This window comes from Fomitiporia mediterranea (assembly GCF_000271605.1).
Source record: "Fomitiporia mediterranea MF3/22 unplaced genomic scaffold FOMMEscaffold_8, whole genome shotgun sequence".
In the NCBI taxonomy this organism is placed as follows: Eukaryota; Fungi; Basidiomycota; class Agaricomycetes; order Hymenochaetales; family Hymenochaetaceae; genus Fomitiporia; species Fomitiporia mediterranea.
The window spans coordinates 1,944,478-1,969,262 of record NW_006760393.1 but is presented as its reverse complement, the minus strand read 5'-3'; the positions used below and the strand labels follow the sequence as shown (position 1 = coordinate 1,969,262).

Sequence of the window (24,785 nt, the reverse complement as noted above, 5' to 3'; positions counted from 1 at the left end):
CATCATGCTCGCCCTCGCAGCACCGTCCCTGCATGATCACTCGTCTGCGCATACTGTCTCCGTCGCTGCAGGTAAAACACCCATCGTACGGTCAAAACCGGCTGCTCGTCGCGCTCCGTCCTCCGCGACGCTGGGCTCTGCTACCTTGACTTCATCTTCATCGTCGTCATCATCCTCTTCGTCGACCAGTACTCTGGTTCCACCTGCACTCTCACGCTCCAGCGCGGCTGTACCACACATCCGCTCAGAGCCAGCCCTTGGAGCAAAACGCGAATCTCTGTCTCCCAAGTCTTCTCAACCGAAGTTGGTAGATGCGGAGGCACCACAGAAGCCTTCATCAATACCTTCAACATTTATGCCGGCTACCCCGCCCGCAGAAAGCGAGTCGGTTTATGACATAAATTCGTACCCCACTCCCGACCTCCTGCGCTTGCTTGCATCTCTTCTCACTCAGATTGCGACTGCGAACGATGGGTTGTCAACATCGGCACAATCACAGACGAACTCAACGAATTCGCATCAGCCACCCAACTCTGACCATCCACCAATATGGCAAACACTATTCACGGCCTCCCGTACCGCCCTTTCCACTCCTACGTCGCATTTGACCTTTCATGCACGCAATGTTCCGTCCATTTCATTGCAAGCGTATTTACTCCGAATTCTTCGTTACTGTCCGACGACAAACGAAGTTTTCCTGTCGCTTTTGGTCTACTTTGATCGGATGTCGAAACTTGCTCAGGAGGCCACCGGCAACCGCTTCGTCATTGATTCGTACAATGTCCACCGACTTGTGATCGCAGGAGTAACTGTAGCGAGCAAGTTTTTCAGCGACGTATTTTACACGAATTCCCGTTATGCTAGGGTGAGCTCAATTTTCATGTCTTAGTTTTCAGTCCCTACCCTGGAGTAACATCTTGAGCTCCGTCGCGTGCGAAGCCACCCTTGATGCTCCACTCGTTTTCATATTCTTTGCGATAATGATTGCTAATAATCACTCTTCGCTAGGTCGGAGGACTTCCTCAAGCAGAGCTAAACCAGCTTGAACTACAGTTCCTTCTATTGAACGACTTCCGCCTGTCTATTTCGACGGACGAGATGCAGCGTTATTGGGAACAGCTTATGCGGTTCGATCAGGGCCAGGTTGGTGCAGAGTCGACTCAAATCCAAAGGAGCGCTTCTTCAGCGCAAGTTCCTGCACCTGCGTCACGACCTCTACAGAGCATGGGAGCGTTTGATGCGTACGGTGGCGCTATGGCTAGTGATAATACGCCGTACCCTACTCAGACGGCACCACGAAACACGACACCGAAGCGTTCGTCCTACAATATGCCTGCTGTCGCTGAAGTAACCAACGAACACGAAGAACGTGACCAAGAGAGTAGCGTGTGTTCCGAGACGGACACGGATGCGGAGACAGACGATGAACCGACGATTCGACCAGCACATTCTTGTTGCTCATCCGATACGCAAAGCCTCTTTAGCAATGATGCGAGTGAGGAAGGTGGCGATGATGACGATGACGGAGAAGAAGATTCGACGAATAACGACCGCCGTTCGACGAGGCAACCTCGTCCATCCTTCCACAGGTGGGCCAGCGCTCCGACCTCGGCGGACTCATCAGTAGACGGGGATAGGCTCATGGCCAGCCCGTAGACTATAGAATTTGGTTCTTGGACTAGATTTGCTGTGCTTCTCTTTGTTTGCTTGTTTGTTACGTCTGTGGTCCTGCGTTTCTCGTCCTCATTCTTCCAACCGCACTCCTGCATTCAGATTTAAATCATCAGCTTGTACTTTTTTTTACACCGTTCACGACGATTATTACCCCTTTATTATATGTGCAAGTATCAAGTGTTCGGACAGTACATAATTTATACTCGACCCCTCGCACCGAGTTTCATCATGTATCGTTTCATGTAGTTTACAAAAACTTCTGCTGCAATTTCATTGTTTCACATCTGTCTTATGACAAGCTTCTTTGGGGAAGTCTATATTTAAAAAATAACTGGAGGTTTGGATTCTACAAACAGAGCTCAACTTCCGCAATGGATAGCATATATTCTGACACATAGTCCGTGAGCCGAATCTATTATTCTGTGGTCCGTTAGAGTGTGACTGCCGACGTCTGGCGCCTTACTCCTTAGTGCGTCGCCAGAAGGAGGCAGGTCCGACAAGGAACGTACACCTAATGCGCATATATATCACACTAGCAGACACGATGAAGGACGTAACTAATACTTACCTGAAGCCAGTTCTTTCTGTTGTTCCACTCGAGTGGCGTCGTGTAGTGTTTGACGTTCATGTCAATACGATCGTGTCCACCGAAGCCTTTTTCGTCGCTCGATAGCACGACGTGGTATTCGCCAGCCTGATCCACTCCGACACGGTAGTCCACGAATGATTCGGTTGGGTGGAAGTTAAAGATGAAAAGGCACCCGGCACGCTCGAAGACGACCACCTTGTCGACTTCATGTTTCAGGGAGACATACGCCTACACGTATGATCATGTATAAGAAGAGTACCCCACAACTTTATAATTAATAAGTACCTGGGGAGCAGCCAGCCAGCCGTACTTCGTCTCCATGTTATTCATCGCAGCGTCGAAGTTGTTCAGGTACTTGTAGCGCAAGAGATCATCATCGACAACATTCCATTGTCTACGTGCATAATGGAAAGAGTTGTTGTTCCCGGCACGGGGGAAGTCAAGCCACTGCAACGTCCGTTAAGGGCGAGTGTGAAGTTAAATATGGACGACATACTTCAGGGTGTCCGAACTCATTTCCCTCAAAGTTTAAGTAGCCCTCTCCACCAAGTGCGTGGACAAGGAAACTGTAGGTAAGGGAGAACACAAGGTCAGACTCAGAGACAGCTATAGGATTAGGACATACCGGATCATCTTGTGAAGGGCAAGCCCGCGATCAATGACAGGGGTGAGTTCCGTCATATCAGACATGTTAGTGTCTAGCAAATCCTTAAGCTTGCATAATATAACTTTCAGTGTTGCATGCACGTACACATCTCCTTGTCCATAAGCCAAAACGCAATTGTCTTGTCACCGACGAGTGCTTGATCGTGACTTTCAGCATAGGCAATACTCTTCTCGCCATGGCGTCTGTTAATAAGAGTATGTACGATGTTCGCCATGTCCCATTCGTCGTCCTTCTTGTGCTTGAGCAACTTGATCCACATGTCGGGAATTGCCATCTGGAGCCTGTAATCGAAGCCCACACCACCGACCTCGGCAGGGACACCCAAGAGGGGCATGCCGGAGACATCCTCAGCAATCGTTACTGCATGTGGATAGAGTTCATGGATCATATCATTTGCCTATAAGATTATCAGTATGGCTCGCGAACAGATGACTGAGGAGCACAAACGATCATCAAGTATACGACGCCCTCCTCGTCAACAGAACCCCCGAAGTATTCATGATAGCCACCAGAAAATCCGGTTCCTATTCCGTGATGGATGTACATCATACTCGTGACCCCGTCGAAACGGAAGCCATCAAATTGGTACTCCTCCACGTAGAATCTCAAATTGCTGAGCAGGAAACGCATAACCTCATGATTGCCATAATTGAAGAGACGGCTGTCCCAGAGTTCATGGCGACCCTTTCCACCTTCGTGGAAATACAAGTGATCTGTACCATCAAAGTTGTTGAGACCGTCAAGTACGTTCTTGCATGCATGCGAGTGAACAATATCGAGAAGAACAGTCAAGCCCATTCCGTGTGCTGTGTCGACGAGCTCCTTTAACTCTTCTGGAGTTCCATAGCGCGAGCTTGCTGCGAAGAAGCTTGTGACCTGGTATCCGAAAGCTGGTGCAAGTTGGTGTTACTTTCCAGCTCGTCGGACATGAAAGAAACTTGTCACTGACATGCATAATATGCGTGCTCCATTATTGCCATCAATTGGATTGTGTTATAACCCAGCTCCTTGATTCGAGGGAGGACGTTTTGTGTAAACTCCTTGTACGTTCCAACTCTTCCTTCCGTGGTCGAAATGCCAACATGTGCCTCGTAGATTTTTGCGCTCGCGGGCTTGGGAGGAGCTCTATTTTTGAATATGTATTTTTCACCAGCAGGCGGGTTCCAGAATCGTGCATCATATACTGGGGACACGGAAAGGTCTTGTGTAGCCCGTTTGATCCAAGCAGGCAGACGTTCAATTCGCTCTCCATTCGGAAGTATCATCGAGATCTAGATGTTACGGTGCATATATTCAGAAATTATCCACAGAAAAAAATCGCAGTCAACACCAGAAGCCTAAGGACAAAGCCTGATAACTCACCTTTATTTTAGAATCATGCGGAATCGAGGGCTGTCCAGGAGCCTTGGGAGGGAGTTTGATCTCCCAGACGCCATACTGGTCCTTTTTCATTGGATGCGTCGTCCTGTTCCATTCGTCTAAGTCCAATCCAAATTAGCAGGGTATATGCGCTATGGCATGACACCCGGAGATGACATGCTTCATGAAAAACATAACTCTCACTGAAATCGCCGATTAGGACTGCTTCCTTTGCATTTGGAGCCCATTCGCGATACGTGATCTCGCCATTTTCATCAACATTCAAGCCAAACTTCTCATATCCTCTCGAGAACTTTTCGTAGCCGCCTTCATACTGCGAGATGGTGTTTTTCCATTGCTGAAAGCGTCCGTGGCGATGGGCGATAGCAGGCAAGAAGGGCTCAAGCCATGGATCGCGGTTGAGCACTGGTTGTGGGTCAAAGGTAGTTCGGTTGTTGCCCATTGTCGAGGGTGTGTAGCAAGTGGCGACTGCTCAAAAGTCAACGCACAACAGTAAGGAAGCAAAATCACGGCTAAGAGATATTGGCTCGGTGTAAGTTGTTCGAAAACTGCTGAGTTCACGGCCAAAGTACTGAAAGGAGCCAAACCTAAAGTTCGGATGGATGAACCGAGAAGCGCATCTGTATCCGCAGACGTCACAATTTATGCGGTACGTAACTTTCGGTCAAATAAACTCATTTGATTTTGAAATCATTTCTCCGGGCCTCTAAAACTAGAACTTGAACAGGCAATAAATTCCCAATGGCTACAATAGTGCTAACATCGATCAAGACTACGCAAAATGGCATGGACGAGGGCCACCAATATTTTCTCGGGCCATACAACTATCTGTTTGATAGGTCTCGCAATAGATCCGCATAAAGGCGTAGATGGAGTAAACTATTCATATATATACTCCAACACCAGCCAGTCAACTGTAACCATCAGGCTCCAAAAGATATTGTAAGTACAGTGGAGTAGAGTTGTAGATTCCCCGTTTCATCGACGTGCTACTTATCGATAACACGAAGAGCTATACTGGGCATGGCTGCTCCAACCTTCTTGCCTAGACCTGCATGATCATCTGTGTAACAAATTCAAGGGTAGGGAAAAAAGGTGCCACAACTTGAAGCGTTCGCAGCTTTTGGGAAATGGGTCTTGGTGCACTAGTTTTGCCTCCCGTTCAGCCTTGGATCCAGAACCATCAGATCCCTTCTCCACAACTTAAGGCAGGCCTGGCTACTTCGGAACAATTTTGTGGGTTGGATGAGGGCTGGATGTCGCTTGTTTTGTGCAGGTCACTGTGTCATCTATTGCACTGCACTAGGTACGCCACATTCATCAAGTGTATGGAAGAATCAAGTGTTAGTACAATTCTTAAAGCTTGTTGCGTATGCAGTTAGACGTGCACATCAGCTGATGCAACGGAATTAGGCAGCGACAAAGCCGTGGACATGAGGGAAGTAAGAGAAACCTTTTTAGAAGGTCGTGTCAATGCTGTCGTACTAACTCTGGGAGACGCAACTTGCTGAGGGCCTCGGAACGTGGCATCACCTCGGGTATGTGGACTAGGGTAGCAGGGCACAATGCCGTTGGATGCCTACATGACAAACGGAAGTGCTTCTTCACAACTTTGCTTTTTGGAGAGCTCCGATTACATCCCAGTGCAACAAGTTGGCCATGCGGCCGCTTGGCGGACGCGGAACGGGAGAGTTGCGAGAGTTGTAGTTGCTGCCTAGAGCACTAGTGTTGTGCCGTACGCGCGAGACGAGGACAAGCTACGCAATCGAGTTCCTGAGCGATTGTAAACCTATGAGAGCAAACACCCTGCATTTGAACGAGATAGAGAACGTGTACGAATCCCAGGCAGGAGATGTGCGCGGCACGTTCGCACAAGTCTCAGAGTCTCACGCGCTAGAAGGTTTGCTTCTCTTCTATAGTGCTTGATGCGGTGGAAATACCAGATGGAATGCCGATGACGACAGCACCTGCCCGCTGCATCGAGGTCGCAACCGAGTCGAGACAAGTGCATCAGATTCGGGAGGCGTACAGCCTGTGCATTTCAACATTGTAGAGTTGAATTCTTCATCCTGCCTGGCATGTTCAATACAGTAACGATTTTGCAGGGCTGATGAGCTCCTCGGACCGACTTACTCGATTTATACAAGGTTTCGTGAATAAGGTTCGAGTCATCAGCTGGGCAAATCCCTTGCCTTGCGCAAATGCCGTACAATTTTAGCACGCTTTTAGCACTGTATTTCCCTCTCTGCCTTGTCTCGCTCTCTCCCTACTCTCACTCGACCTATCCCTCGACGTGTCTCCCTACGTCTGAGTACCTCCTCTTCGCTTGCCCCATCGTCAATGGACCTTGAGAGCCATAATGCCACGACTATCACTATCCTTGACGTCACTCTCTCCCTTGTGCATATACCCCGCTCCCGCCTTGTGGAGCTCAACCGTCCTATCCTCAAGCAACTCCTTCGCAAAAACCCAAAGTTTCTCAACCTCACCGCTAACGAGATAGAGCTCAGCATTTTCGCAGAGGAGGACGAGCTGAGCGACTTCGAGCCAATAGCACGTAAAGACCGTCAAAAGCAACGTCTTTTAGACAGGGCGGATTCTGCGTCCAGTTCAGCCAGCCGCCGTCGCAAACGCTCGACCCGTTTGCTCGACGTCCCGGAACCCGTCGAGATCTCCTTCGAGAGGTGGAAGGTGCTGCAAATTGACTCACACGACGACAGCCACAGTACGTGCCTCCATTGTGCTGTATGCCTTCTGGGAAGCGTGCCGAAGCGCTTACTGGAATTGGCGCGGTGATAGCCTTTGTTACGCTTGCTTACATTAAGTCTTCGCATTCTGAAACAGGTGATTCCGGTAACCGCGTACGGGAGCTCTCTGCACCTCTTGCTGCAGCTGGCATTTCAATTCTTTATCAGTCCTCGTATCTGAGTGACTTTATCTTCGTGAAGGCTTCACGATTACCCGAGGTTCTCAATCTTCTAGGCGATAGTGGATTCACGTTGTACAATGCAAACCCATACCAGGAACTATCTTCAAACTTACCGCAAAGCGTGCGTGAAAGGTTTGGCGACGGCGACAAACAATTCGCGCATCTCCAAGATGAGATGAACAGCTTTTCATTAAGTCAGCCGGGATCGCCAGGAGCCATGTCCCCGGCTGTCTTATCACGCACTCGAAGCCCGTCTGTCGCGTCCATCGCTGTGCTCTCGAAGGTTATCTCGAAGTCAGGCACAATTGAAGGATGTTCATCGTACACATCGATGACGCACGATCCGAAGACAGACGATTCTCCTATTAGCTCTTCAGTAACCTCTCGTGCTTCGCGCACTCCAAAAAAGTCGATGAGCCCCACGGCTGCTCCTGTCGAAGTCCTCGCTCCCGATCTCGCTTGCGTCGGGCTCAACGAAAGTGCAGCTGATTTCTGGACACTTAAAATTCTTACACTGGTTGGATACCCTGAACTTATCCCCTTACCTGGCATGCAGGCTCAGACATGGCATGATATGCGACGAAATTCATTGACCGATTCTCTGTACGGGTCGCATTCCGATGTCGCACCTCACGATAGATGCTCCAGTCCAATCGCTGGTCCTCTCTCACCTAGCGCCGTGTTTAGTCATGATGAGGAAGATTTAGAAGCAGGAGGGAAGCGTTTGGAAGAAGAACCAAAATTCCTTAGACTATCATCAAGCCCAAAGCCATTCTGCCACGACAGCTTGTCATCGTGCTCAAGTAGCGATGACGAAGAGTACTTCTCGTCTTCTTCCCCTTATAACAGGACGAGAATTGATTTGGACTCGACTCCGTCGCTCGCCAGTACAACCTCACAGTCATCCGCGCGGTCTCTCCCAGAGCATCTGGACGAGCTTCAAAAAATCGAACGTCCGCATCTGAACAAGATATCAACAACCGCTGGTCCTCTTCCATCTAACGTGCCTTCGGCTGAACTCAGGGACGCCTTTCGTGCAAGCAGATCAACCAGAAATAAGGCCCTACGTGTACCTTTCTTCTCGTTCACGCGTACCGCTGAGGGATCATCACTCACAACTGACATTTGCGTACTATCTTCGCTATTCGGACTTGATGACCGTCACATGGTTATATGCTCTGGGACATTACTCGAAGTGGGCGATGACCTTAACGCATGTGGAGCTGCCGAGCAGCAATTTGGTGTAGGTGACAAACAGAGGGTCTTTAACCTAGAAGGGAGCGATTCGCTTGACGAAGACGAACCTGCGCCTGGAACGATGAAATGCCTACAGATCGATTTACAGAAATTTGGTCTCGGTACGCCTATTTGATTGAGCTTTGCTTCACTTTGATTAATTGAAACACCTACAGACAAATATGGACTGGTCAACCGTTTCTCGCGTGTGCTCGAGGAGAACGGAATAAATCACATGTACAGTTCGACTTATAAGACTGCCAACCTTCTTGTGAGTTTCGCATACAACTGTACAGCGCTTTTCCTTGCTGATTTACAATCGCACAGGTCGATAAAATTAACGCTGGCCGCGCAAAAGCCCTCCTCCGTTCCTGCTAAATATCCTGTCTGTTGTTCGACAATTAGCCCGACTGCGGCCTGGGCTCGCAGTGCTTCTTGGGAAATGGAATACAGACGGTTTACCCGATGTTCATGCCACTTACGATCACTCCCCACTCATCCGTCACATCTTGGCTTCATTCTTGGCTTCTTCTGGTGTATTTTACCTTTAGTTGATTTTACTTATTGTCTTCTCCCTTCATTTTCATTTCCTCACTTCATTTATACATTGAGCTCAAACGTCTTTACGATTTGAGTGCATACAGACTCATCCAATCAACATTACGCACCCTGACGTCCCCTCCAACTTACATTTATACACGCATGATCCACGTGGTAACCCACGTTTTGCACCCCTAGGTTGTAGCTACTGGAATAGCGGATGTATTCCAATTTTGTGCACAGTTGTAGTAACACAACATATACCAAGAGATATTACCGGCGCCGGTGAAACAGAGAGAGGGATATGGAAAATCCGAGACAGGAATTCTAGTCCACACACTTCACATTCCACAGCATAAGCTTTAGTGAGAGGGGCCTATCAAGCGCCCAGGGAGAAGCACGATCCGGAAGAAGTTACTTAGACTGATCATCAGGAACTCGAAGTTTGATTTGAAGATGCAGAGGTGTGAAAACAAGAATGGCTTAAGGTATAAAAGCTCGTGCGAGCGGAAAGTGGTATTGTGGATACTTAGAGAGTGGTGCTCCTGAAGCCGCCGGTGTCCAAAACCGGACTAATGGTCATAACAGATTGAGTAAACATTGCCTAGTAGCCTTTGAACAATAATGCTTGGACCGGAGCAATCGAGCACCGATCCTGGTATTCGCATTACAGATAAATACAATGATCTGAATAAAGCATATGCATGGGCATCACGGAGTGGATCGTCTCGTTGTTCAGTCAGGTGGAGTGTTCACTAATGTTTTATTCAGCACTATTTTAGTATTTAGAGACGGGATGAGCACGTCCAAAGATATGTGTGAGATTTAGTTGCTGTGCCCGTTTCACCGAGGATAGAAGTCTGCTTGCATACGTATAGCTATATGAGAACGGAGATGGAGTGGGGATGAGAGAGAGGGTAGATGCGGTGAACCGCAGGAAATGGACTGGAATTTATAAATTTACAATATGACTGTTCGGCAGCCATTAGTACGGTTAAGTTAAGGAGAAATACAACGCGAAGAGAGAGGCTAACAGGATGCGGCATAAGCTGGTGACTAGTAAAGAAATAATAAACGGGGAGGCTGTCCGAAGCGGTCGGCTTGCAGTACATGTAGTTTGTTTGCACAGCCGGTTTGAGCCCGTCTGTTCTTGCCTCCTTTGCAGCCCTCCTCGCTGCCCGTCCCAACCTTGCGAGATTACCCCGCGTCTCCCTCCTCCCACTTCGCTATCATTTCGCTTGATTTCTTGTCCCCCTTGCGTCTTTATGTCCTCCAATGCCTGAACACCTCGGCCCGTCACCGTCACGTCCCGGGTCGGGAAACCATCGACTCCCGTCCATCCCGACTCTCCCTCCTCTCGAAATTCCGCGGTCGAACTTCCAGTCTTCGCTCAACAATCTTGATGATAACAACATCACGCTGCGTGCCTCCGAGAATGATGATGCCCTCCTCAGTTCCGGCCAGCTTTCTGTAGAGTCGTTTACAACTGCGTGCTCGTCTCCTTTGCTCCCCGCGAACGCCGCCGACACTCCGTTGGTCGACGGACAGAGCTCTACACAGACTCCCACCGCACCACAATCACCATCCATGCGCAGCCTACCAAAATCGCTTTCTGTTGATTCGTTCGTGAGGGAACAGCAGCACCAGCGCGACGATGCTAATGAACCACCGCGTATCGTCGGCACGTCCAAGAGCCATTCCCGCCTTCAGTCCCTAGATCCTAAAATGCAGCGGTTGCAAAGTGAGCAGATTTCGGTACGCTTATCGTCAGAACCCCCACCCCCTGTGCCCCCGAGGAATGCTGGTGCCCCTGCGTTGCGAACATTCGCTCAACAAGTTAAGCGGCGGTCCCGCCAGGGCGGTCCAGGATATGCGAACATATCAGAAGACGAAGTTGAAAGCTCACCATACGAGGACTCTGAGTTTGAGCAGGGTCGCCCAGAGGGCGGCAAGGTAATGACTAAAGCATTAAGCATGCGCAGTCGTCTGACAACACCAAAGCGTTCCGGGTCAATGCCCGTCTCGAGGGCATCATCACAATTACAGGGCTCCCGACCGCGAAAAGTGCCAGCGGTTATGCCCGGTCCTAATCTCACAAAATTGAACACAACTATAACTCACGCGACTCCTGTACACGAGCGTTCCCCCCAACTACGCGCGAAGGCTTCGGCACCAACACCGCTCGAAGCTACAAGACGTGGTCGATCGTTCAGTGTCGGTACGCAATCTGACGATTCCATTACAAACAAAGCGAAACCTTCATTGCCTTTGCACATTGATACTGAGCGTCCACCGGTGCGCCATACTTTTTGTGATGTCTCCTTTCCATCATTGATAGATTTGTTTTGAAGAGGGATGCTATCTTAATGACCTTGGCTGTTATCGGTTCACGAAACTGTGGGAAGTCGGCTTTCATCCGCAGAGGATGGAGAAACTCGCTAGTTACCAAACCCGCACAACATTCCGTACGGGCGGAAGGCAAAAACGGAAGCAGAGTTATCAACTGTATGTTACACGTTCTTTCTAATCAAGCATTTCCTCCTCATCGACATCATTGCTTATATCCTATTCCTCCTTTTCAGACATTACTCAGAAAGTATACATGCAAGCTCATGAAGGCCGTGATTACTACTTGACCTTGATCGAGATATCCGTTCAGGAACTTGAGTATGCTGATAGCGAGTTACACGGCGATGTGTGGCCGGCGGTCCTGCCTAGGATTGACGGCGCGTTCGTCTTGTATGATGCCTCAGATCGGTCGTCCTTCATTCACACGGAAGAACTCATTCGTAAGCTCATACATCAATCGTTTAATACAGACGATTCTAATCAACTTGCAACAGGTAACTATTACAACAATGAAGTCCCGTACATTGTTCTGGCCTGCAAGTCTGACCTCGACCGACAAATAAACCCCTCGGATGCCATCAAAATTGTCAACCTTTATGAAGGAGGCATAGTTGAGATATCCAGCAACGAATCGGGAAGGGATAAAGCAAGACGGTGTGTTGGGGTACTTCTTCGGGGCGTCATTAGAAGAAGATGTAAGCTCCTCTCACACGGCTCTCCCTCTTATTTAGCTGACAACAAATAAGGCGGGGATGTTCTTCCTCAGAAAAATCCTTGTTCACCGGTGTTGTACAACGCTCCCTCGGTTTCAGAATCTTTATCTTCGACCACGAACAACGCGAGCAATGGCGCCCTTAGTGCAAGAACGAGTACCCCGACCACCGCAGCTGCACCCTCTCCGGCACTCGCGCCCAGCCATTCTGCAAGTGAAGCAATGCGACAACACCCTCCTCCATCAGTCCCCCTCCCTCAGCCTCCCTCCTATCCGAGTATAACATCCCTGGCTGCTGCAACAGCGCTTCCTATGACACCCCCTGCAGGCTCTGCGAGTGCTTCACCCAACCCACTAAATGCATTCCAAAGCCGATCTCCGTTGTCACCTGCATCGCCTACTCGAGCGCGCTCGATGGGAGACATGAACATGATCTCCGGGCAGAAGAAAGGTCCAGATGCGGCTAGGCAAGGGAACGAGTCCGGACCAGAGCTCAACAGGTCGAAGAGTATTGTCGACCTTGCGCGCACGTCTAATAAGAGCAATGAGAGTGTCAAATCGTCTCGTGATGGAAGTCAACATACGGATTTTGAACCAGTTAATCCGTTTAAGAAAGACACGAAGCAGGAGTAAGCCAACTCCATGCAGCGAATGATTGTCCACGGTTAGCTGACAAACTAATACCTGCAGACCAGCATCACCTTGGTCAACCTTAGACGAACTTCTAGAGAAGCTATTCTTCTTGGCTATCAGCGGAGACGGTCTGTTACCCTTTGCTTTGTATATTTATTATATACTTATTGTTCCTCGACAGATCCGTCATTCATTTCTCACTTCTTTTTGACTTATCGGCGATTCACCACTCCACGTCGCATCCTTTTGGCTATGCAGAAGCGGATGATCGAATTAAACCAACCAACGACAGATTTCACCCTCGCAGCGTTTGCGCAGATGCGGTAAGTAAACGTCGCTGACATGACTTAATCTTCACTGATTGTCTCCACCTCCTCCTCCAGGGTCTGCAACCTCCTTGAAGACTGGATACAAAAATATCGTTCTGATTTTGCAGTTCCTGGTACAGCGGGAGCACTCAACGCGCTCATTAGGCAGATCCTCAAGCAGCCACATACACTTTACTACGGCACGGATTTTCTTCCCTTCCTCGAATCTTTGCACACTCTTCAAGACCTAGATAGTGCGTGGGCTGTGAAAGCAGAAACGTCTATCGATGAAAGTGACGAGGATAGCAACTACGATAGCGATTTTGCCTACGAGGTACCACAGGCGTCCTCACAGCCTCCGAGTGCAGTCGAGAAATCAGAACATGCCACACGACCATCAACACGGGAGCGAAAGTCAAGCATCCCCCTATCTGCTAAGAACTTCCTACAAGGTACCCTACAAGGAAGCGTTCGTGCTCCAGGCCCCAGTGGAACCAATACACCAGGAAGGGACAATATGTCACGGCTTGTGAAAGCCTCCAACAATTTGCTGCATTTCGATTCGGATGACATTGCAAAAGAAATCACAAGACAGGAGCTGGAGCTTTACATGAAAATAGAACCTCGAGACTGGCTTCGGCATACTCTCGTGTCTGGGAAGAAGGACCCAAATTCCGATCGAATAGCGCGATTCAATGCTTCCTATAATGATCTACATGATTGGTAAGTTTCTTACTCCGTTCGATCTGGTGATCGGCGTCGCGGTCACATTGGGACTTACGTTATTCGACCACAGGGCGGCGTCCATGATTCTTTGTCACGACAAGGCCAATAAACGGGCTAAAGTCGTCGAGAAGCTCGCCGAGGTGGCTGTGAGACTGCGCAACATGAACAACTATTCTGGATTACGAGCCATCATTACGGCAATTACTCAGTCGACATACCCTAACGACGAGGTCATGGAGATTTTCAAGACCAAGATTGACTTACATAAAAAGTATCTCAGTTCTGACATACTGATGCGGACTGCTGGTGCCCATCAATCTTACCGTCTCGCACTACGAAATACTAAGGGACCGTGCATCCCTTGTCTGTACGTATTGCATTTGATGGACGACTACGAATTCGTGCAACTAACAATTTCTGTACAGGGAAGTGCATACATCTGACCTCCGACGAGCGCACGAGGGAAACCCTGACTTCAAACCCGACGACCCCTCTAAAATCCACTGGGCGAAATTCAATATGATTGGCAAGTTCATAAGCACAACGACGGAGCTGCAGGATCAGTGCCGAGGGCCTGATGGGTATAACTTCTCCGAAAATGCTCAGATCGGACAACTCTTTGATGTTCCCAATATGGATTACGACGTACGTTGAGATCATCCATCTTTTCTATCCGTCTGTTTCTGACCTTGCTTTGTTTGTTTAGTTGCAACAAGATCGTCTAGGGCCGCCCCCTGAGAGTGATGGGGATATGTATTCCACTCCACTACCTCCCCATCTCGATCATTCCGGTCATTCCAGAGATGCGGGTGTTATCAAACGTCTTTTCTTCTGGTCGTGATTTCCCATGTTCTTTCACATTCTTGTGGATAGTTGGTAAGTTCTCTTTTTTCGAATAAAACATGCAAACGTCTTATAGTCCTTTATTTTCAGTTGTATTCTTTTGAACAAAACCTGCATCACCTAGACTTTCATATTGCTTTTACGACATGCACAAAACAAAAAAGGCCCCGTAGATGACACCTTTTGATCAACCCTTCTTGGAGATAACGCCTTTACGCAGAGTTGTTTTCGGATGTGTATAGTTATGTTGTACATACAGAATACCACGATGGACTGCAGAAAGCTCATCCATTTTGCCACATAATGATGATCATTCAGGAAGCAACAAGTCGCCATAAAACATTACATTCTATTGCAGTAAAGAGATACGAGATTTCGTGATTCATAAGCCAAGAGCTTGAGTCAAATACATAATATGAAAAACAACCCAGTAGGAATAGACTAAGGCCTGATTGGCGAAAGTACAGAAGCATGAATAACGAATAAAGTATAGAAAGACATAATTCTCTGTCCAATAAACCCAACACAGCATACATCCAATCCAGACCAGCCGTTCCATTACAACTTCTTGTGCCTGAAGAACTATATACATTCCATCAGTCCGCATATAACGTATGCTTATCTGTCCCTTCCAGCCATTCTTTCAGGGATACATCGTCGTTGAGACCTACAAATGTGTTGCTGATACTGTTGCGGTACGCAAGGTGATGTACATCGTCGCCTAATCGTAGGCGAACTTTGTCCATAAGTTGGTCGTGCGTCACGCGTGGACTCACGCGGATAGCAATGAGGTCCTGCGTGAGACGATCAAAGATTTTTATCTTGATGAAAGCAGTATTTGGATTGTTCGCGGATATCGGCGGGCTGTTCAATGCATTTGAACCTGAGCGAGCCCGACTCACCGCGGAACCAGTACTGGGTGCCGCACTGAGTGGTTGTGCCTGACCTGATGCATAGGATTGAGGGCTGCTAGCTTCAATGTTTCCCAGACCATTTATTGCGACAGGCTCCTCGTACTCGTTACGACGAGTTGATGTTGACCGTGATAAAGCTGATGCACTTGACCCGGTGTACTTGTGATTAGTCGGATACGGAGAATAATCCCGAGGGTATGCCGTATCCTGCTGATCGTTTTGGCGATAACGCATACGTTCTGAAGTAGGTGACGTCGTTCCGGATCGACGTCGGGAGGCCATGCCGTTCACGCCTTTGGAGGAACTCGCATATCCTCGTTCGTCGTAATTTGACCCGTCACTGTATCTGTTTCCAGATTCCTGCATATTCATGCGCAAGAAAGATTCTTTCATCTGGTCTATATCCTCTTGGCCTGTTGCATATCGCTGTGCTGGTGCACGTTCCTCAAGAATTCTGTAAGCCGGCTCTACATCCTCCTCGTTGTCTCCCGTTCTGGGTGTGAAAAAGTCCAAAACCAGCCGAGAACGAAGGACGTGTTCGCCACCAACTTCCCAAAGCGCACATAATTGGAATAGATATTGGTCAAGCTCATCCTTGCGCAACTGAGTGACTTTGTCGTCAACATGCTGAGATGGACCAGGCATATAAGGCAAGATTCGTTTCGGCTCTTCGCCACTCCCCGATGCAACCCTCCCGGCTTCCAGAGGGAACTTTTCCAATAAGTTTACTTGTAAGTCGTAGAAATCATTGTAAGCCCTGAACAGAAGGAGCTGCTTTGCCGGAGGAAGACGATTAGAGCCCGGATCGCCATCCGGTTGGAAGAGTGCGTGGATTCGGAACCAGTACTCGTCCATCTCGAAGTGCCATGAGAGTACTTCTCCCGATAGGATGATCCCACGAGACAGAGGAAGAACAGGGGTTTTTGTTCTCTGAGGTTCTGGTTCCGGTTCAGGAATCGTTTCGAGTGGCTTCGTTTGCTGAGGTTGCGGAGGTACATAAGGGCTGTTGGCTACGGATCCACGAGTAAAATCGTCATCCAGCGTGCCTAGAGAAATGCTGGTTGCTTTGTATTCAAGAATCGATTTTTTCCAATCTTCCACACCCGGTACTTCGCCACTCTCCATAAGCGAAGTTACCTCGGACTCTGTCATCGCTCTGCCAGTAGCTGGGTCAGAGACAGCCACGAAAGAGACCGGGATGAGACCAGGCCTTCCCAGGCGACTGATCGGCTTTGCAACAAACCACTCGAAGTTGGATTGCGCGACAACGGATATGTGATCTCCAGCCTTGGCGTCCAGCTCGTCCGCACGTTCTGCGAGGAAATCATGCTGGACAATCGCGTGAAATACGGGTGGACGCGGAGACGTTGGCGGTGGAGATGTCAGTCCGGGAGATTTGGGAAAGGGCGACCGGCCAGCGGCTTGTGCCATTTGGAGACTATGCAGAAAAACAATATTCATGTCAGAAACAATTGCTATATTCCACACAGAAAGAACAAAAGGTAATCTGAAAGCCTATTTACGCTACATGGCAGAACGAAGGACCGCCACGAATGACCTTTGCAACCCTGCCACCTGACGAAGGATACGGCAATATTCCCGGGCATTTCATAGGGTTGCAACAGAAGCGACAAAGAGAGGAAGCGCAGAGTGGATATGGAACGGGAAAAGGACCGAGAAGACTCACGCAGCGTTGGATTTGTTGAAGACCTCGAACTTTGACCTGGGGACAAGTCCTCGGGCACCGGTCATAGGGTTGTTTGCCTCGTACCAGCCAGGGCCCTGGTCAATCTCGTTAATGACATAGAAGAAGTCGCCTTTCGAAAAGCTGAGTTCGTTGAGTGGATGTGGTGGTCTGTGATCATCCAGGGCGCGGATGACTTTCTTGGGAGGCTGGATGGCAGATGTCGGTTTTGACACAGCGGGGATCGGCGTCGAGATGAGAGGCATGTGCGGACCATCCTTGCCACCGTGAATAGACCTGCGCAGAAAGTCCATGACGGCCGTACTACTAGTAGTCAGAGAAACAGAAAGAGAAAGAGAGCAGAAATCGTGAAGAGATCGTGAACGCCAGAGAAGAGCAGGAATGGAGAGAAACTAGGACTGAGAGAACACAGCTCAAACTCAGACTCAGAGATATTATCGCGGTTCCCAACCGGCCGCATCCCGACACGGGCCGTTGCTTCGGCTGTGGACGTACGCGTGATGGACGTTACATAAGTCACGTGCATTATCTGTTATGTAATCATGGGGAAGTCACGTCCGTCGCCATTCTTGCTTGAAGCCATTCGCCAAACATCTTCGACAACCTGCCTATTATTGTCGTTCTCCTTCGCCAGCTGCATCCGCCATGGCAGCGCGAAAGCTACAAGGTCAGTATTCCTTTGTGTTCGCGCTCTTTATGTGCCCTGACGTACCTTCGCCGCCCCCTTGTGCCTCAGCCGAAATTGATCGAGTACTCAAGAGGGTTACCGAAGGCGTTGAGGCCTTCGACAATACCTACAAGAAAATGGAACAGTCGACAAACTTGACCCAGAAGGAGAAGCTGGAGGCAGACTTGAAGACGCAGATTAAGAAGCTTCAACGCCTTAGGGACCAGATCAAGACTTGGGTTGCTAGCAGCGACATCAAGGACAAGTCGCACTTACTGGAGAATCGCAAGATCATTGAGACGGTACGCCCTCCTTCCGCCTTTTCTTTTACTTGGAACTTTTTTTAATCATTGGAGAACTGACGAGCACGTCGTTTCGCGCATATTTGCAGCAAATGGAAAGGTTCAAGGCTTGTGAGAAGGAAATGAAGACCAAGGCGTTCTCGAAGGAGGGTCTCATTCAAGCATCGAAGCTGGACCCCAAAGCACAGGAGAAGCTCGAAATAACGCAATGGTTACAGACTCAGGTCGAAGAACTGTTATTGAAGGTCGAGCAAGCCGAAGCAGAGATCGAAACATTACAAGGAGGTGGAAAGAAGAAGCGGTCTGGTAACGCCAATAGCCGTTTAGAAGCCTTAGAACACCTTAACGACCGTCGAAAGTGGCATATAAGCCGATTGGAGATTATATTACGGTTACTGGACAATGGCTCACTCGCAGTTGAAACGGTTCAGGAGTTTAAGGAGGATGTGGAAGACTTTGTTGAAAACAATAATGTTCGTCTATGTCTAATATATTACGTGAATTTACTCATACTCTCAGATACAGGAGGATAATTGCGGAGATTTTGACAGTATATATGACGACCTTAATCTGGACGAAGAGGAAGAGAAGTTCGGTTTGGTTGCTGATGAAGGAGAAAGTAACGGTGAATCAGAAGACGAAAGTGAAGGTGCGAACGACGCGCTCGCAATTTCGCGGCCTCAATCCGATAATGCTGTTGCATTTTCAGACATACCTCCCCGGACACCTTCGAAGAAAGTAGATGACGATTCACCAACCAACCATAAACGGGAAGAACATAGCCCTGTTCAGAGAAGGGCCGGTATTGCTATGAACATACGGAGTAAGTTGCCCATTTCTCGTGACCCGATTAATCAGTTATGCTGACTACAACATAACCGTAGAAACATCAACTACTGAAGGTGATTTGCACGAAGGATTGCTTGCTACATTTGCTGAAACCATTTACCAGCACCAAAACCACCGCCGCCAATATCTGCCTCTTCTCAACCCATGTCCAGCGTGGTAAAGAACGGCTTACCTTCTCGGCCACCAGTAACACTGCCAGTACGGTATGCAACTGCCGCTGCCGCCGCTGTTGGAGGCGGGTCTTCAGGGTCTTCAGGAGCGCCCACAGCGCAAACAACAGGAGCTGTAGGACCTTCTGCCCCTTCTGTAGCCACATCAAGCAATGGACAAGTGCCTTCCTCTACTGCACAACAGAGTTTACATGATACAGCATCATCCTCGCCTAGCCTGACGCAAGCGTCGGTGTCTGGACCGAGTCCCATGATGTCGTCTGCGTCTGTATCGGGCCTTGCAGCAGATAGTTCGGTTCACTCACCTACGCATTCGCCTGCCATCTCTGAGGCTGTAGCTTCACCTGAGGTTTCTCAATCCTCTCCAAAGAGGTCGGAACAAGCGACTGGTACAAAGATTGATCTTCCTGGTTGTTTACGAAGCTTACTTCGTTTATAGCCCCGATACAACCTTCGAATTCCGTTCCTTCACCCTTACCAGATGTTAGTGCATTTACGCTTCTAGTGGAAGGAACATAATTTTAATGATACACAATAGCAGGGTGTTGTACCGAGCGAAATACAACCAACGGCTACAGTTCAGCAAAATGCCCAATCGGAGCCGCAAACTCTAGCTGCCACGACATCTCAACAGCAGTTACCTGCTGCCTCACCATTACCGCAACAATTGCAGCAGTTCAACAAACCTTTGGCCCCAGGATCTTCAACGTCTCCACAACCCACTTCAGCGCAAGCTCCCGCTTTCGCTCCAGGCGTCAAGGTAGAACAGGGCCAAGGGCTAGCTGCACCTGCTCCGGGAATGCCTGTACCACAACGGATAGCTTCAACCTCTCCGTCGGTGCAGCAGCAACAATCGTTCGGTGCACAATTGCAACAACAACAACATCGCGGGACACCTTCAGCATTCCCTGGTTCTCTGTCCGATCTCGTAGCATCGTTTGAGAATGTCAAGCAGAAAGGTGAGGTTGCTCTTATTGTGTACTTCAATTACTCATGTGCTTTCGGTCTAAGCAGCTCCGCACCGCATGACTAATTTGGACCAGGTACACAAGCTACTTGACGGTAGTTATCAGGGTATGCCTCAGCCAATGGACACAGAAAAGTATGTATTTTCTCCATTTCAGTGTGCGAGTGTATCTCACCTATGGCCAGGCCAAAGTACTACATTCCCAAGAACCCGTTCCCCACTCCGCCGTACTATCCTCAGTCGCCTCATCCAGTGCTAAGCTCTCCAACACTGTTCCAGAATCTGGATATAGAAACACTCTTCTATGTCTTCTACTATCTTCCTGGGACATATCAACAGTAAGTGAAATTTACTTTGGGAATTAGCAGGCTGTATTAATAAACAATCTATTTCGCTTAGGTTCCTTGCTGCAAAGGAGCTCAAACGTCAATCCTGGCGATTCCACGTCAAGTATCTGACTTGGTTCCAGAGGCATTCAGAGCCACAGGCAATCACCGATGAATATGAACAAGGGGTATACGTATACTTCGATTGGGAAGGCTCATGGTGTCAAAGGAAGAAGAGTGATTTCCGATTTGAGTACAGATACCTGTCTGAAGATTGAACAGTCCATTATCCCTTCATTATCAGTGCCGTGAATTCCCTGTGAGGTTTTACGGCGCTTTGCATCAGCCAAGTCTCATTGTCTATTCTTTCGCATGTTATGTATGAACAAGGCCTCTTTCTTTTTTTGATGCAGACCAAGGTACCATTAGGCACTACTCGGATCAAAGTGTGCATTGGGAGTAAGGTGAATATGAAGTACTTGTAATCAAAGCGCCGTATATGGAGACATCTACTCTAAAGAAACTACTCCGCCTAATGCCTCGAACGCTTTCTTCATCTTCTCTGCTTCTTCTTTAGGCAGGTTCTCTTTTAGGACCTTGGGTAATGATTCTACAAAGTTTTTGGCCTAATGAAGAACGTTATTAAGTTCATAAGCACTTCGGATTGGGCATAGAAAAAAGAGAAACGCACGGCAACGAGAGTAAAAGTTGGGTTCAAGGCCTTAACCTCGCGAATCATCTTCGGCTTTGCAGAGGCGTCGAAGGATTCAAGCTTGACATTGAAAATGGTCTTCTCCTTCGGCTTCTCCTGTATACATGTTTTAATACACATAAAAATAGTAGCAGAGGAAAACAGGCTCACCTCAGCTGGCGCCTCTTCTGAGGCTTCAGGAGCGGCGGCTACGGGTGCGGCAGAAGCGGCCGGCATAGCAATCTCCTGTATGTTCAGTCTTGACTAAAATGCAACTAAGTATGGGTTTTGACGTCTCGATTCTGTATAGGAACGCACCTTCAACGAAGAAACCAAGTTCGCCGCCTGAAGAAGGGTCAGTCCCGCAATGTCATCGACTATTTTTGATATTTTGGGATCTGAGGGCCCAGCCGGAGGAGGAGCTGCAGCTTCCGAGGTGCTCGTTCCGGAGGTGGCAGTTGCAAGGCTCCGGCAGACGACAAGACTTGAAGGGAAGCTGGAACGGACACTTAGAACAGAGAACCAGTGCGCGGCTAACATTCTTACGATGATTGTACCCTCCGCCTTGAAAGTGCGCGAAGAGAAGCCATTGTACGTGACTGGAGTCATGGCAAGTTTAAATAAGCTCTTTGGTATGTCAGGTATGTACAGGACACGCTCACCGCCATACTGGAAATTGGGAAGAACACACTTTCTTGTGCTGGCGAAAATCGTAACGAACGGAACAGGAAGTAACGTAATCGACGCGGATCATACTGCTACACTTGGATATTGCATAACTACATAAAACTTGAAGAAAATACATGAGATATAAATTTGGACCGAAGTCCTTACGATTTGCCAAGTCGGTATATATGTAGGCATGGCAATGCCAGCGAGATACAATTATACTAAGTTGTGGTACCACAAAAAGTTCCGTACCTCTCCGGAATCAGATAGCCTGACCGTAAACTGGGAACGTTAGATCCTCCCGCAGTATTGGTTGGGAGATGTCTCGAGTCGACAGCCCCACCTTAGTCTTGCGCTCATAAGCCGGAGGAGGATGGATGATTGGTGGCTGTGGTTCGAACTGGATTGGTATTTCATGTTTGCTGTTCCAGCTCAAAGGAGACAGATCTGCCCGTTTGACAGAGTGGTCCGACGCAGGTGAATCGGTTCTACCGAATGACGATATCGACGACCTGCGAGCACCAGCACCACCATTCCCACCGTCATTCCCGCCTTTCCTTCGCCACCTGCAACACATCCATGCACGCAAGATGTCGCGTTGGGTGCCGAACACAAGGACGACCGCAGTCCCCACTAAGGGTCAGGAAGAATCAGCAAAGGGAAGATACAGAAGGCAAAAAGAATGAACTCACTCGTTGCCAAAGCCATATCGGGTACCGGACTCCGAGGGGCTTTGATAGACAAAGCACTCAGCCTAAAGAAGAGAATTAAATGAACAAGACACCTTTTCCTCTTGAAAGCTATCTCACCCCATGCCAAGGAAGATCCATAGACTAAACGCTGCGATCCGGCAGATCAGATTCAAGTCCACACCTGTCCTCGGGCCCAGGTCGTTGGCACGAATCACACGCCAGTGCGAAAAAATTATGTATGCGATCCATACTTGTATGAGCATCAGCTTGACTCCGTCGTAAGTACACTGGGAACTAAACTCACTCTCAAGGCATACAGTCAAAGTTAGCACTCCCAGAGAGAAGGCAGTTATTGAGTTTGTCCTGCGTTATCAAGTTCAAAAAAATTGCTGATGCAGAGATCATCAAACTCGTACAGTGACGAATCCTTGACAGAACAATAGAAGAACCTTCGTTCACGGCTCACAAGATTGGGGTTCGCAAAGCCCACCTGATCGACGTTATTAGAGGGTGCAACACAGAAATAGATTAATACATACAAAGACAGTCCAAGTCGCAAAAGATAGGAATGCGATGTACGGTGCCACGAGAAGCTACTCCATAGTCAGTGTTTCCCAAGATCCAACAAATAATTAATCGAACATACAATCCATTTACGCAGCGTTTCACGGTACTCTGGGTCTTTCTCGTGGAAAGCAGCACGAATCACGTAAAATACTTGGAAAACGAGTGCGAAAGCGGACACCGAAGTTCTTTCACCATTCGTCAAGTAAACAGCACCGAGTGACTTTGAATAACATAGGCGACTTACAAGCCTGGTTGACCGTAGAGAAGGGAAGCTTGGATTAGGCACAGCGTTCTCGGAGGTTCCGGACCCGTCTGATGACCCGCATATAAGCTGCAATAGGGTGTTGTTGAACAGTGAGCTCGAGGCCCAGAAATTCGGCTTTCAATTTTTAAAAAACTCACAGCAATGAGGACGATACTCCAACGATGATCCAGGTTACGCAAAGGTTGATAAACGTAGCATGTCGCTTGATATTCTTCGCCAGGAAAATCGTACCAATTAAAAGCGGCAGACCAAGATGCGAGGGCCAGATGTTTAGTACGAGCCAAGCTATACGTGCAGCGGCATTCGCTTGTACAACCTGTTTTGTCTCTGGGTTGGTTCCGTTGGTAGCTTTCGATTCCAGTGGTTCAATCTCCATTTGCTTCTGTCAATGGCAATTGCGGCATACCTGTCCCTATTAATTCCAAAATGGTTCCTGCCATGAGCAAATGGAAAGCCTTTAAGGTAGAGCAGAAAACGAATGGGTGGGACCAGCACCCTACTGGACCAGACAGTACTAGTGAAGAACAGAACGTCGTCGGGGGTAGGAAGAGTACAGAGGGAGGAGAGCATTCAACAGTCCTTGGGTATAAAATAAGAGCGGTCGCTTTCGGGATTTCTCCGTTGTCCAATTCGGAGATCCTCCGAAGTCGTTAACGACAAATGTGATAGGCTCCGCATATGGTCACACGACTGAGGGAAGGAGTGATATGGGACTGTGGGCACCATTAGCTTTCGAGGGGCCGTTTCTAAGTAATGCCATGTGCAGCGAGGATTCCAAAAGAATATATATGTAGACATGGTTACAACTGGATGAATACATCTGTTCGCTCGTATTTTATCAGAACTGCTTACTTAAACGTCTTTGTCTCGACCACTTTTAAATTCATTCACCCAAGTTTGCTCCGCCTCACCCTTCGGCACGACGATAAAGCTCAAGTACCCGTCGCGAACCTCTAATCCGTCAAGCTTCCCGTCCTTCGTCTTCGCGATTTTAAACAAATCTCTAAGGGTCATTTTCATACCGACTTTCAAGAGCCTCTTTGTACGCGTGATACCGTAAACAGAGAGCTTGCCGACAACATATTCGTGTTTCTCGTCCCAGCTGGGAGCGGGTGCATTCGGAGGGAACATGCTTGAAAGCTGATCGCCGAACATCGTATCCTCGTGAAAGTTCGGCACGACGTCAGTCTGTGCATACTGAGGGTATAGGAAGAACGAAGGTAATATCAACGAAGCTGATGCGCTGTCATCTTCAAAATATGGTTTGTGGTCGCTGTCGGATGAGCCCGAAGGATTTGGCACGTTGATTAAGCCTCGCTCCTAAGTTGCAGCATCTCATCAGCCGATGATTTTACACTCAAAGCAGAGTACCTACTTCGAAAGCCTTTCGTAATCGAAATTTTTCCTCGGCTTCC

The 24,785-nt window shown here is 48.6% G+C and overlaps 7 protein-coding genes across 7 annotated transcripts; 4 read left to right on the top strand and 3 right to left on the bottom strand.

Annotated features, from left to right (window-relative positions):
* Window positions 1–355: 355 nt before the first annotated feature.
* On the top strand, window positions 356–1,110 carry FOMMEDRAFT_89870 (cyclin-related 2; the record flags this gene model as incomplete). Its single annotated transcript, XM_007268520.1, has 2 exons — window positions 356–865; window positions 1,009–1,110. Coding segments are annotated over 2 exons (612 nt in total), but the record flags the coding sequence as incomplete, so codon positions are not given.
* Window positions 1,111–1,938: 828 nt separating this feature from the next.
* On the bottom strand, window positions 1,939–4,871 carry FOMMEDRAFT_126120 (glycoside hydrolase). Its single transcript, XM_007268519.1, has 10 exons — window positions 4,494–4,871; window positions 4,293–4,408; window positions 3,880–4,201; window positions 3,378–3,820; window positions 3,015–3,327; window positions 2,889–2,961; window positions 2,760–2,829; window positions 2,549–2,710; window positions 2,243–2,491; window positions 1,939–2,185 (listed from the first exon to the last, which is right to left on the bottom strand). Exons 1-10 carry the CDS (start codon window positions 4,750–4,752, stop codon window positions 2,141–2,143), a joined length of 2,052 nt encoding a protein of 683 aa, XP_007268581.1. The 5' UTR covers window positions 4,753–4,871; the 3' UTR covers window positions 1,939–2,140.
* A 1,725-nt stretch (window positions 4,872–6,596) lies between these two features.
* On the top strand, window positions 6,597–9,280 carry FOMMEDRAFT_21720 (uncharacterized protein). The gene is made up of 4 exons (XM_007268518.1): window positions 6,597–7,035; window positions 7,155–8,597; window positions 8,652–8,746; window positions 8,803–9,280. Exons 1-4 carry the CDS (start codon window positions 6,651–6,653, stop codon window positions 8,851–8,853), a joined length of 1,974 nt encoding a protein of 657 aa, XP_007268580.1. The 5' UTR covers window positions 6,597–6,650; the 3' UTR covers window positions 8,854–9,280.
* Window positions 9,281–10,266: 986 nt separating this feature from the next.
* Window positions 10,267–14,884, top strand: FOMMEDRAFT_21719 (ras GEF). The gene is made up of 12 exons (XM_007268517.1): window positions 10,267–11,310; window positions 11,367–11,520; window positions 11,598–11,804; window positions 11,859–12,059; window positions 12,111–12,705; window positions 12,767–12,837; window positions 12,891–13,032; window positions 13,093–13,740; window positions 13,814–14,110; window positions 14,169–14,388; window positions 14,450–14,619; window positions 14,677–14,884. The coding sequence occupies exons 1-11, from the start codon at window positions 10,291–10,293 to the stop codon at window positions 14,582–14,584; spliced, it is 3,690 nt and encodes a 1,229-aa protein (XP_007268579.1). The 5' UTR covers window positions 10,267–10,290; the 3' UTR covers window positions 14,585–14,619; window positions 14,677–14,884.
* A 298-nt stretch (window positions 14,885–15,182) lies between these two features.
* FOMMEDRAFT_89426 (uncharacterized protein) lies at window positions 15,183–17,450 on the bottom strand (the record flags this gene model as incomplete). Its single annotated transcript, XM_007268516.1, has 2 exons — window positions 15,183–16,938; window positions 17,188–17,450. The coding sequence occupies 2 exons, from the start codon at window positions 17,448–17,450 to the stop codon at window positions 15,183–15,185; spliced, it is 2,019 nt and encodes a 672-aa protein (XP_007268578.1).
* Window positions 17,451–17,845: 395 nt separating this feature from the next.
* FOMMEDRAFT_147863 (uncharacterized protein) lies at window positions 17,846–21,863 on the top strand. The gene is made up of 17 exons (XM_007268515.1): window positions 17,846–17,872; window positions 17,942–18,174; window positions 18,264–18,647; window positions 18,700–18,823; window positions 18,884–18,997; window positions 19,059–19,076; window positions 19,127–19,582; window positions 19,633–19,676; window positions 19,732–20,152; window positions 20,208–20,295; window positions 20,346–20,498; window positions 20,560–21,112; window positions 21,178–21,296; window positions 21,351–21,441; window positions 21,496–21,673; window positions 21,724–21,776; window positions 21,840–21,863. Exons 1-12 carry the CDS (start codon window positions 17,851–17,853, stop codon window positions 20,762–20,764), a joined length of 2,262 nt encoding a protein of 753 aa, XP_007268577.1. The 5' UTR covers window positions 17,846–17,850; the 3' UTR covers window positions 20,765–21,112; window positions 21,178–21,296; window positions 21,351–21,441; window positions 21,496–21,673; window positions 21,724–21,776; window positions 21,840–21,863.
* Window positions 21,864–22,108: 245 nt separating this feature from the next.
* Window positions 22,109–23,810, bottom strand: FOMMEDRAFT_135535 (uncharacterized protein; the record flags this gene model as incomplete). Its single annotated transcript, XM_007268514.1, has 10 exons — window positions 22,109–22,479; window positions 22,539–22,600; window positions 22,656–22,788; window positions 22,843–22,901; window positions 22,955–23,028; window positions 23,078–23,131; window positions 23,185–23,290; window positions 23,350–23,436; window positions 23,508–23,718; window positions 23,777–23,810. The coding sequence occupies 10 exons, from the start codon at window positions 23,808–23,810 to the stop codon at window positions 22,109–22,111; spliced, it is 1,191 nt and encodes a 396-aa protein (XP_007268576.1).
* Window positions 23,811–24,785: the final 975 nt, after the last annotated feature.

Coding starts and splice junctions, on each gene's coding strand:
- FOMMEDRAFT_21720 (XM_007268518.1), top strand. CDS start 6,651: ATGGACCTTGAGAGCCATAATGCCACGACTATCACTATCCTTGACGTC. Junction 7,036..7,154: donor CTCACACGACGACAGCCACA/GTACGTGCCTCC, acceptor ATTCTGAAACAG/GTGATTCCGGTAACCGCGTA. Junction 8,598..8,651: donor TTTACAGAAATTTGGTCTCG/GTACGCCTATTT, acceptor AAACACCTACAG/ACAAATATGGACTGGTCAAC.
- FOMMEDRAFT_126120 (XM_007268519.1), bottom strand. CDS start 4,752: ATGGGCAACAACCGAACTACCTTTGACCCACAACCAGTGCTCAACCGC. Junction 3,821..3,879: donor GGAGCACGCATATTATGCAT/GTCAGTGACAAG, acceptor AACTTGCACCAG/CTTTCGGATACCAGGTCACA. Junction 2,711..2,759: donor ATGAGTTCGGACACCCTGAA/GTATGTCGTCCA, acceptor CGGACGTTGCAG/TGGCTTGACTTCCCCCGTGC.
- FOMMEDRAFT_21719 (XM_007268517.1), top strand. CDS start 10,291: ATGCCTGAACACCTCGGCCCGTCACCGTCACGTCCCGGGTCGGGAAAC. Junction 11,521..11,597: donor CGGAAGCAGAGTTATCAACT/GTATGTTACACG, acceptor CCTCCTTTTCAG/ACATTACTCAGAAAGTATAC. Junction 13,741..13,813: donor TATAATGATCTACATGATTG/GTAAGTTTCTTA, acceptor ATTCGACCACAG/GGCGGCGTCCATGATTCTTT.
- FOMMEDRAFT_147863 (XM_007268515.1), top strand. CDS start 17,851: ATGGCAGCGCGAAAGCTACAAG. Junction 17,873..17,941: donor GGCAGCGCGAAAGCTACAAG/GTCAGTATTCCT, acceptor CTTGTGCCTCAG/CCGAAATTGATCGAGTACTC. Junction 19,583..19,632: donor GAGGTCGGAACAAGCGACTG/GTACAAAGATTG, acceptor CTTCGTTTATAG/CCCCGATACAACCTTCGAAT.